The sequence below is a fragment of the Parasteatoda tepidariorum genome, chromosome 9 (genome assembly GCF_982258835.1).
Source record: "Parasteatoda tepidariorum strain Cologne lab strain chromosome 9, Ptep-v5.0, whole genome shotgun sequence".
Classification (NCBI taxonomy): Eukaryota; Metazoa; Arthropoda; class Arachnida; order Araneae; family Theridiidae; genus Parasteatoda; species Parasteatoda tepidariorum.
Window position 1 is genome coordinate 60000737 of NC_141763.1, and position 12445 is coordinate 60013181.

At 26.8% G+C, this 12445-nt stretch overlaps 2 protein-coding genes across 2 annotated transcripts in view; both read right to left on the reverse strand.

The window, feature by feature from the left end:
- LOC147804097 (uncharacterized) overlaps positions 1–12445 on the reverse strand; it is a 46683-nt gene that overhangs the window by 28757 nt on the left and 5481 nt on the right. The gene's annotated exons all lie outside the window — the stretch shown is intronic.
- The window catches only part of LOC147804100 (uncharacterized), a 37408-nt gene continuing 34748 nt past the window's right edge, over positions 9786–12445 (reverse strand). The window contains exon 2 of the mRNA XM_087151936.1: positions 9786–10967. Within this exon, the coding sequence (XP_087008062.1) occupies positions 10022–10945 (924 nt within the window). The 5' untranslated portion in view covers positions 10946–10967 and the 3' untranslated portion in view covers positions 9786–10021. The remainder of the gene's footprint in view (positions 10968–12445) is intronic.

The following is a 12445-nucleotide window of genomic DNA, read 5'->3' on the forward strand; positions in this document are numbered from 1 at the left end:
ATCACTTTTGAGACTATGAAATTTGCTCATAAATGAGTTCAAGCTGTTTCAATTATTTGTTTCAGAGCTATTTCGAGAAATTTTTGTGCAATTTTGAGAAAACTTCTTTCACAATGATACTTCCTGTTATGTAACTAAATCTAACTGAGAAGAAAATATTAACCTATTAAACACAAACAATAAAAACAATAAATGCGAAGATTAAGTAAAAGTAAGAGCTCAATCAAGTTAGGCTCGACCTCTTTCCAATAATCAAGAGTTTTTTTAAAAACAGCGAATCATTTCTAAAGACTTTCATACACTTTTAATTTGAAGATTTTCAATGATTTAAAAAGTAAATTGGCAATATAAAAAAAAATTTATTTCTTGAAAAATAAAATAAAAACGTAATTATTGGAAAGTGTTAGCTTTATTTTTCAGAAATAGGAAACAGAATGGTAACGAGAATAAAATATACTTAAACTAGAATTTTAGAGAACTTGCTTAAGCAGGAATTTCGAAGCGTGATGTAGTTCTACATCACAAAAAAATCCTACAAACTAAAATCGTTAGAAGTTTTACGTATCATATCACCTAGGTTTAAAAGAAACTTTTTAAACGTTCCGATGCTCACCTTACTAAATTTAAAGAAAATTTTCTAAAATATTTCCCATGGTGTACACGGTAAAACATTCCGGATCAAATTGAGCTAAAAAGTACTGACACTCAGGAGTGCCCATGCTTTTTACCGTAAAATCCATTTTTACCGGAAAATTTTTTGAGGCATAAGAAGTCTGATTAACTGTAAGTTTTGCTGTAGCATTTACTGTAATTTAATAAATATTAATGTAAAAATTTTGGTATAAAGTATTACTGTGGATTAGGTCTTATGATAAAATGGAATTTACAGATAATGCACTCAGAATGTCGTTACTTTTTACCGTAATTGGATTTTCAATTTTTTACAATGCATACCATGCATACAAGCTGTTTACAGTGTAAGAATATAAATAACAAAATAAATTGTTTCATCAATATAGTTTGAAACTGATTCTTTCTTCTTTCACCGTGTTTATTTTATTTTCACATATAAACTAGAGAATTCCGTAGTACATTTCGTAATATATATAACACAAGGTTTAGAACTTATCAATGTAACAGAGACAAAACGTGATATTCAAAATTGTTTTGAAATCTTTTTTTTCTCAAAATTATAAAGTCAGTAAAACTTTGGAATAAAAAAATACTACTATTAATCTAACAAATTCCCTAAATCAAAAACGATATAATTTATTTTTTGCATAGTTTTTTATTAAAATTAAGCAAGAAAAATGAAAGAACATCAAAATACTGATCGGATTTCGTATATTCAGACAGAACATTACCTCCGAGTTCTATCAAACTGTTTTACCCGTTATTTTTCTTCCGGTTCCTTACCCGGAAATCTTAAATGGACGCTATACCAAAGAAGATATCAGTGAAGAAAATTTTCATCTTTCATCTCCATGACTAATTTAGAATTTAAAATCTGGAATATATAAGTTCAAACAAACTTAAAGTAAACCATGAAGTTTCTAACACTGAAGATATATTTTCCAGATATCAAAATTAAAACAAATTATGAGAATTTAGGATGACGCAATGGAAAAATCCTCTTCCAATTATTTGTTCGCTTTTCGATATTTTGAGAATCTTTTTTCAGAGATTAAAATCTCGTGGCTTGTTCTAGGTTCGCCTGAACTCACTTTTTCTATACTTCAAATTCTAAATTGGTTATGGAGGTGAAACAGAATTCGACATGAAAAGTTTCTACCGAGGTATAGTGTCCTTAAACGGAATTTCTTTTTAAATAAAATGTGTCTTGTTTTAGAAGGCCAAAAACTACGCAGTTTGAGATAATTAAAAACTCTTTTTCTCTTTTTAATAAATAATTTATAGAAAATTTGTTTCTTGATTTCGAAAATTGATATAATCTGTTCTTATTTTAGAGAAATTTATGTTTCCATATTTTTAAAGAAAGAAGTTATCGTGAAGTAATGGTGAAACGCATGCTATCGGAGCAAAAAAACTTTCCATTCAGTATCTATGAGCAAAAAATATTTATTTAAGAATTTTTAGAAAAAAAATATTATAACTACAATACATGAATCAATAATAAAAAAAATTAAAAATGCTAAGACTATCACTGTCACTCTTAAAACAAAGAAATTGATGATATCTTTCAAAAGAAGTTTATTTACGTTGAATAAAAATTGGTTAAAATTTCGAAGCGAAAAGTTTTTCTTACATTGCTTAAAATACTGACGCAACTTGCATCATCATTATTCACAAATCACTAATTAAGATTAGAGCACTCTTTGTAGACTTAAAGTTTCAAAAATTCCATTGATGTTAAATCATATTTTAAGATAATTTCTGCTGGTAGGCGTCATTAAACAATTGAAATTTGTATTGCAATCCAACACAGAGCAAAAATTAAAATTTGAGTTCTTCAGTTTTTCAAAAAGTTGTTCAGTTTTCAAAGTCAAGATTTCAACCTGTTTGTAAGTTAATTTAAAATTTATAAATTCACGTTGCATTTATGATAAACGGATTTTGAAAAATCGTAAGTGTCTCTTCTTTCTTTTTCTGGAAATTCTACATATTATTAAAGCAATTTATTTTTAAGGTTGAATTTTTAATTAATTTTCCACATTTTAAAAATCATCATCGCTTTCATTTTAAGTAATGATAACTCAGAATATTCGATTTTAAAGTTATATTGTGAGAAAAAATTAATGCATATAAAAATTGACCAAAACAACAGAAAAAATTCTTGAAGAAAATGGTTTTAAGAATTGTTTTCATCATCTTTTGGTAATCAAATTTAATTCTTGATCAATTTCAAAGCAAGACAATTGCAATCTCAACTCAAGAATAATTTCGCAACAAAAAAATTAAAAGCTTCATTTAAGAAAAATTTCGCCAAGGGAAAATTGCGAATTTAATTTGAGAATAACTTCGTTACAAGAGAATTGCAAAACTCATTTAAGAATAATTTCTTAAAATGAAAATTGCCAAATTAATTAAATATTTTTAAGCTTAAAAGCATATTGAGATCTTAATTCGCCATAACATTTCAGCTAAAATATTTTTTTTAAATCTAAAGCCAAAAAGATTTGACTGATTTAAATAAATCCGCCATAAAACTCGCTCGAACAAATTTTAAAAAAGTAAAGTTAAAAACATTGATCATACGTTTTCTTGAAAAATATCATTGAAATCATAAATGCTTTCTACAACACAATGTATGTAAATATTTACTTAATTTTTTGAGAAATCTGAAACTTTCTCTCATTAACAAAAGTTATTTTTATCTCAAATTATTCACTAATTGAATTCTTAATTGTTGTTTCAATTAAACGAGCACAAGTATTTGAGGACATAGAGAAAAATTTCTCGCAAAGTGAAAAATAGTGGCAGTTTCTGCAAGGGACCACCCAAAAAACAAGAACTGAATGATTATAGTTATTTGACATTGAATCATTCTTGGAAACTCGGCAATATTTCTTGAAGTTGAATGAAAACAAATAATGAATAATAGAAGCAGAATAAATATATGAAAAACTGCATTCATCATCTCTCCATTACCTTTAAATCTTTCACAATGTTTATTGTTATAACAATAAACATTGTGAAATCTTCTTTAAAAGAAAGTGAATGAAAATGCGTGCCTAACAGAGGAATAGAGTTCATTTCGAAATCAAGTGATGCATGACTATTGTCAATAAATAAAAGAAAAAAGGGGTCAACCATCAAACTTGACAATAATTTATTTAAATGGACACCTTTGTCCACACCTTTTGTTAGGTCCTAAGATATGAATCATTAGTAATTGCTTAGATTTTCGGCATCCCGGGAGGAAATAGTTCCATCCACGCCAACACCTGTGAAACAAATTTCGTGGGAGTTGGGAGGGGGTGGGGCATTTCACCGAAATTCTTATCTTTGCAATTTTTTGAGCAAGCAGTGAAGCTTATTCAGTTGAATGGTCCTTAAAAATTAAAGGCAGATTCAGTCAAGAATTAACTAAAAATATCGTTTCGAAAACAATTTGTAGCTTTCGGAGCAAAACTAATTTCAGATTTGAAATCAGTACATTCAAATTTGATAGGAAAAATTACTCGTATGAATGAAAGAAAAAGAGTCTTCCCCAGTTTAATTTATTTTCGGTTTGCATTAAATGTAAGAAATTCATATTTAGCTTTAAATGGAATAAATTCTTTAAACATTTTTGTGCTTTGCGAATATAATTCAAATTTGTACACTAATAATCGAATTTCCACTACATTGCACTAATTTATTATCACAAAAAGTAAAGTAAAAAAGAACTTTTTCGTTTAAAGTAACTGTAAACTGTAAACTATCTTAATGTAGAGCGCAGATAAATGCACTGTGAGACTTCTTTTCAAAAACTCCTCTTCTCAGGAAAAAATATGTAACTTGTTCTTCTAATTATGTGGGGTACTCATAATGCAGAAATTATGGTCGCAATAGTTTAATCAGGAGGTCAAAATTTGGACTTTGTTATAATAAATTCACTTTCGCGCATTTCCTCATGCAGACGGAACTAATGAACCAAGTTAAGAGATTATTTTTCAAGTCCAAAACTTGTATATGCAATGATAATTCCATGAAGAAAAAAAATTTGTATTTATTTATTTGTCAGTTTTGATATTTAAATTTATGGTCAAACAAATTTTCAATAGCAAGATATACAAATATTTACACCATACAGCATGCTAATTTTGCGAGACAGAATCCGAAATTTGAAAATGGAATTGAAAGAAAAGTTTTCAAGATATGAAATTTTAAAAATACGACTTCTATGAGATGGTAAAATACGCGAAATATGAAATTAATATTAAGAGGCCCAACCATTCGACTGCTCTCCTGACGGAACTATTGGGACTATATTTACCAGATTGCTAATATTGCTGCAAAAATTTCGGTAAATCGGAATTATTTGCTCCGTAAAATTTTACGGTAAAAAGTCCTAGCATCTCGATTTTTTTACAGTGACTGCACGAAACAATTGGCGTATTTAAGGTAATTTCTTTGAACTATTAAAAATGCCATTTAGTAATTTCCTTATTTATTTATTATTATTATTGAATAATATCATTTATTCAATAATAATAATTATTATTGAATAATATCATTTATTTAATTATTATTATTATCATTATTGAATAATATCATTTATTCAATAATAATAATTATTATTGAATAATATCATTTATTTAATTATTATTATTATCATTATTGAATAATATCATTTATTTATTTATTTGTAGTGTGCCTAAAGGTAGGTGTAAAAACTGTCCGATAAAAGCGATTTGCAAAATCACGTTTGCCCTAATCCTTCATTCAAGTTGTTTTCCACGTGCAATTGCCACCTTCGCGGAAAAGATACTTATACAGAAAAAATTTCGAATTCGATCTCAGTAAGTCGTCTTAGTATGTAATGTATTAGATTAAAATTAGTTCTGATGCTCCATTTATTAATGCCTTCTATAGATATAATCTAAATTTCGTGATCTTGGGATCAAATTGTAATAGTTCATTTTTCATGAGTACGAAAAATTTTTTTGTTGAAAAAACTGTACCGGCAGCAGGTGTGCCTGAAACTTTCCTGTTTTGTTAAATATTTTTCCGCTGTTTTGTTTCGTTAAGAAAAAAAAATTCATTCCACAAATTACATTTCTTATTTCTCCAGTGATCTATTTTTACGTTTTGCATTTTCCCGTGCTCTTACAGCAATTTTATTTAATACTTCTCGGTTGATTTATTTTTGCGTTTTGTGTTTTCCCGTATCTTTACAGAAGATCCATTTCTTATTTCTCCGTTTACCTATTTTTGCGTTTTGTATTTTCGCGTGTCCTTACAGAAATTCCATTTCTAATGTTAATCTATTTTTTAAGTTTTGTATTATCCTGAAACTTCTCAGAAATTCAATTTGTTTTATTTCTGTGGATCTTTTATTTATGTTTTGTATCTCCCCGTGTCCTAACAAGAATTTTTTTTACGATTTTTTTTTAGAAATGTTATAAGAAATTGCTCGCAGGTTTTTCTTAAACAAGTGTGAAGGTCAAAACTAAGTGACTACAAAACTGAATTATCTTGAAAAATCTGAAGAATCCATGTTTTCTCCCAGATGAGTTTTGTTTCGTAAGACTTTTGAACACTTTTTTATGAAAATTGTCTGTGTTTGAAAAAAATTACATCCCTACCTGGTGCTGGGTTCTTTTTTTAAAAGAATAAAACAGAACATAAAAATTCGTTTTGTTTAGCTATTAAGCCTAAAAAATGAAAATATTAATAAATGCAAATAGCATAGAATTCTTAAAATCGTGATCAAAAATTGATACTCTCATACAAGACGTTTTATACATTCGTAGATTTTAGCTTCATATATTTAAAAATTTCAATCTTGTATTTTTTTTAGAATTTTTAGCCGCATACCTTTGTAGAATTACCTTGCATCAAACTCGGCTAAAATTAGTAAAAAAAATGTTTCGCAAGATTAAAAATTTTAATGGATAGGAAATTTTGCAAAACCTATACAAGTTTTAAAAATCAAATCTCACAGACAAAAATTGAAAAATAACTGCTCGCAAATGATTTTTACATCGCACATCGACAACGTCAGAAAATATCGTTTCCTTCATTTTTCTTTCATCGCCACAATCAACGTTAAGAAGAGTAGGGGATAAAATGCGATCTAATGCAAAATCTCAAGACACTCGAAAATTATTTAAGCAATTTTATTTTTACATGAAAAGAGAAAGTATGTTATTGGTTCTGTCCTAAAAGCGGGGAAAAATATGCAGTTTTTATTTATTTTTCAGAATTGTATAAAAAATATATATAAATTTTTTTTTTAGATTCAGTTGGAGGTACTGAACTACTACCATTATTAACAATTACTACTGTTTAGTAACGGTTAGTTTTGCTTAAAATTTAGTAAATTTTAATTTATATATATATATATATATATATATATATATATATATATATATATATATATATATATATATATATATATATATATATAATACAAGAAAACACTAAGAAAGTTAAGAAAAACAATAAGTTTCATTTATTGCGCTTAAGCTGCAAGTAAACAGCACTCATTAGATAAGTTCAAAATGAAGAATAAAACAAAGAAAAATTATAGACATATGAAAAAAGGTTTTTTTTTCATATGTCTATATGTCCCCCCTTTTTTTCATATGTCTATAATTTTTCTTATATATATATCTTTTTATATATATAATCTTTTATATCTTTTATCTTTTTTATATATATATATATATATATATATATATATATATATATTCATATATATATATATATATATATATATATATATATATATATATATATATATATATATATATATATATATATTTTTTTTTTTTTTTTCTATTTTCTACTAAAATTTTTTCACAACTTTACTAAGATATTCTTATATAGTAATGCAGTAAATTAAACAAAGCGAAATAAAAATAATAATTCTTAATCTTAATGGTTTTTATAGGGGGTTTCTGATTGGATATCTTTCAGCCAATTAAAAAAAAATTGTTTGCTGTTTGCAATTCTGTGGTATTTCTCTTTCACATTTAATTCAAGATTTTAATCGTTACAATTTGTTTTACAAGTTAATGATAAAAAGGGTTTTATTAGTTAATTTTCCTGTTTAGACGTCAAATACCGAGTAACTTGTCTGAAAAATATGTTTTTTATCCAAAGTATATTTCAGTCTCAGGCTCTGGCTAATCCTAAATGTCCCGAGCTCGGGTGGGCTGGGTAAAACATTTCTCCTTCTTGGACCTCCAAAAGCAAGACTAAATTCATTTCTTTTCTGTAAAGATGCCTAGTCTAGATGTCTAAAAAAATCTTAAATTCTTTAAAATTCAAATTGTTTCAACTTTTGTTTTCTATAAAATTACATAAATGTTTCTGCCCAAACAGATGTTTAGTAATGTTGTGTAAAGTTAATTCATAATAACAGCTTTGAAAATTTTATTGCAAATTAATTGTAAATTTTAATTGGTTGAACTTGTTATGAAAATAAATATAACTTATTTATTGATTAATAATTGCATAAAGATTAAGTTACCACCGTTTTCAACATGTCTTTCGTTAAAGTAAGTAATCATGTAATGAAGCAGAATTACATTGTATAAGAAAAGTAGGCCACTTTTAGTTTTAAGCCTTAAATTGAGAATAATAGTAGAAATAAACTCATAATAGTAGTTGAAAAAGCATTAAGAAAGAATTATAAATAAATATTACAAGTAAATATCTTAAATAGATTAATAAATAAACAATTTGCAAATTGAATTACTTTTTAAAGTATTTTACACTCAGAACTTCCTTCTTCAAATTTTTATTTTATTTATTATGAAAAAAAAAATGCATTTCAAATTATGCTTTGCAGTGCAACACGGAGAGCAATTTCTAAAACTTAATTAAGCTCTGAAGAAATCATAAAATATTGAATACTAATTAGCTTCATAGATATGATTAAGATATAAAAAGTAGTTTTGCTTTTTATTAACATATATTTTGTATAATGTATTATACATATACTTTTAATTTCTGTGTTAAAGAAGGATTTTTTTCTAAAATTGCTTACTTTCTCTATACATATTTCTTCTTTTGTTATCATCTTTTTTTCTTTCTCAACAGTAATGTATTTTTAGTGATTTAGATTTTAATTTTTTTTTGTTATAATAAAACTGATTTTTTTTTAAAAAAAAGGATATCATCTAACGATGAATTAACAACAATTAAATTTTTGCTTTAAAGTTAAAAGGTTAATAAATCCTAGACAGAATATTTGAAATCTATAAAAATATGAAAATAATGTATTATGAAAATTCATTAAGATATCTTACACTAGTTACCAGAATTCAGGAGTTCCATTTTTCTTAAAATAAAAACACTATATTTAGAAATGCACTTTAAAACTACCTTTTGTTTCATAACTACAAGTCCTAATATTAATGATTTATCAAGCTTTTTAGATTTTATGTAATTCTTTACATAAAATCTAAAATTTTAAAAAATCATAAAATCATGAAATCTAAATTTTTAAAATCAGTAATTTCAGATGTGATTATCTTGTGGTTTGTTAATTTAAATGCATATATAAAGTTGGAATATGACACTTCAATAAGTTCTTAAAACAAGTTGTTTTGAAATAAGCAGTGACTTGTTGTAATTTAAGAGAAATTTGATTTGATTTTTAATTTCAGGACTTCATTTGTACTTATTTATTAAAGATGTACTAAAACTAGCTAAGAAATTAATGCTAACTTGAACTTGATTCCATTTACAAACATATATTGATTATTTCACATTCATTATTTTGCTTCAGGTACATAGTTACCTCTAAAATATTAATTTCGAAAATGAACAAAAAAATCATTTTTAAAGTTTTAAAATAATCACTGATTTAAACTAACGCTGATTACAATTTTTTTTAAATATTTTCTCAGTGTTATTGTTTGTATTTATTATTTTTGATTCGCTTTGCATTCAGTCCTTTAGTGAAATCCTGATTATATTTATGCTACTGTCAATTTAAAATCTTTCAAATTTATCAAGGGGAAAAAATGCTTTACTTACCACTATATCTTAAATGTCATGTAACGAAAAATGACATTCTTGGCTTTAAAATACCACAATGTTGTTAATAATAATTCACTGTACATAAATTGACAAAATACATAAATTGATAAAATGGTAAAATTTCATGCAAAATTTTATTTATTTTAACAAAGATATGACTCAATTTACAATCCTATAAAAGTTGATGCTCAACAAAACTAGAAATTTACATAGTGATTGACAAGTAAGAAATTGAATGTAAAATTGAATGTAAAATTTATAAAAAATTATACTAAAGAATTTTATAAAAATACAGTAGATCGTACTAAAATCAAAGGGAATCTCACCCCGTGCAGATGATCGTCATGAGCGAAATTAACATTTAACAACTTCCATTGAGACACTCAAACTCTACATTGTCGTATATTACATCCCCCTCAAAAATGGCAATAGAATCAGTGCAGTCAATTAATATGAATTCGCCATCAATTAAGACATCAGGATCACTGGACTCAGCTTTATCAGAAGACTGCATGTCAGATACTGGAGTAAACCCACACACTGGACAAGAAACATTGTAGTAGAACCAATTGTGAATACACTTATCGTGGAAACAGTGACCACAAGGCAATTGTTTCTCATCCAACTCTTTCAAGGTATTCAAGCATATGGAACAATCAATGTTGAATTCGTAATTCAGAACAACGCTGTCCAATATTTCTTTTTCAAGAACCTGAAGGTCAATTGATCGCTGGGAGCGAACTCTTCTTCTACGATGAATTGGCTTTTTAACTCGTCCTTTGAGTACACTATGAATTTTATCTGCTGGCCCATAATAATCCGATTCTGAAGTATCATCAACTTGGGTGGAAGGCATATGTGTACTTGTAACCATTATGTTAGGCGTAGGAGTGCTATGTATATCATCAGCATCAGAATAAGAGTTAGGTACTTGATTGCTATGGTTTTCAAATTTTCGAAAACATACAGGGCAAGTATCACTGTATTTTAGCCATTTGGATACACACGCGTTATGAAAAAAATGCCCACACGGCAAGAGATGTGGCCAGTCAAGTTCGATATTTAAGCATATAGCACAGTTCATACCTATCTCATAGTTAGCGACAGAGTTCCGCGATATTTCTTCTTCAATGATTGAATTGTCAATTGGACGTCGTGCACGGGTTCTCCGCTTCTGTTTGATTCGTTTCGTATTTGTAGTCTCCACCATTTCGGGAGTCTCATTCCTTGGTCGACGGTTCGAATCCCGAATTTCAAAGCGACTTGGACGTCTGCAACTCATCATGATGTGAAGTTCTGTGTTAAGGCTGAAAAAAATAATAAAAATGTAATGGATTTCACTTTTTTTGATTAAAAAATACTTAAAATATAAATACAATTGTGGTTGACGAAACAAGGAACTCCCTAAGAAAATTTTTAAAAAAAACTTTGAAGTCTTGAATATATTCCGGATAAAATGTTTTCAGAAATATTTGAAAAATTGAGAATATGTTTTAAATAATACCTTCACATATTTTAATCAACAAACAGTTGTAATCATTGAAAAAAATTGAATTTCTTAAAACTGTAGAGGAAGTTAAGAAACGGGGACTATGTCGTGGTTTTAGGAAAGTTTTTAAGAAAAATATATTTATTTGGAACGTGAGCTTTTTTCACGAATATTATATCTGTTCTAAATAGCAAAAATAGTCCCCGTCGCGATTTCCTAATTCCTAAAATCAAAATATTTTTAAAGCATTTCTCCTTCAATATTAAATGGTCTTTTTCTTCTAAATAATCAATATTTATAATATAGCTATGGAAAAAAAGTGAACACGAAACATTTATCTAACAGTAAAAAGAAAATTGGAAACCAAAATGTAGTTCATTTAAAATGTTCAACCCAAAATTTACCCTTTTCTAATAATTACATTTAAATTTTCCTCTACTTTGATGAGTCATTCAGATCCATTTTTTAGGGTCATTTTTCAGTACGTTCCAAATTCAGGACGTAATTTTTGAGTTCGATAAGAATGATATTACATAAAAAGTTTTATTTATGTAATATTTAAAGTGAGTTATTAATGTTCTTAACCTCTCGTTAGTTATTCGTTGGAAATTTGGAATGAATGTTTAACTCATAGAAAAGTAATAGCACTATCAATTTATTAAACTCTGGATATTGTGTGTCAAGGAAGCTATCTGCCTTTATTTCTATACTTTTTTTGATTTTTGACTCAAAACTTTATATAAACAATATAAATAAAAAATATAAATAATAATATAAATAAGTAATTAAATATCAAAAATCTATTACGAAAATGAGAGAAAGACAAGAATGGGTATACTGAATGCAACACATTTTATTTGGCTATCGATTTCACATTCAATAAAGGATAGGCCAGGAGTGACAATTATTTTACAAAATAACAATACCGTTCATCATTAAATCCGCATTCAAGAATTTTGTAAAAATTAAAAAAAAGAAAGATCTCAGTCGTTTTTTTCTCTTTTTTTAAAAAATCTTCATTTATTAGTCCAATGATTTAAGTTTGGAAGTCCTTGAAAAAATTCAAATTAGAGGTCAACTAATTATTATTTTCTGAATCCAACCAATGATATTTTGGATATTTTTAGTAAAAAAAGTTAAATTTCACGCTAAACTTGCAGAATCAAACTCTCCAATGCTTCCTTTTTTTAAAACTTTTTAGCGCAATTTTTGTTTATGCAAATTCTATATTTGCATCGACATTTTAAAGGCATTTGAGAGGGGAGACTAGTTCTGTTAGTTAGAATAATTCTAAAA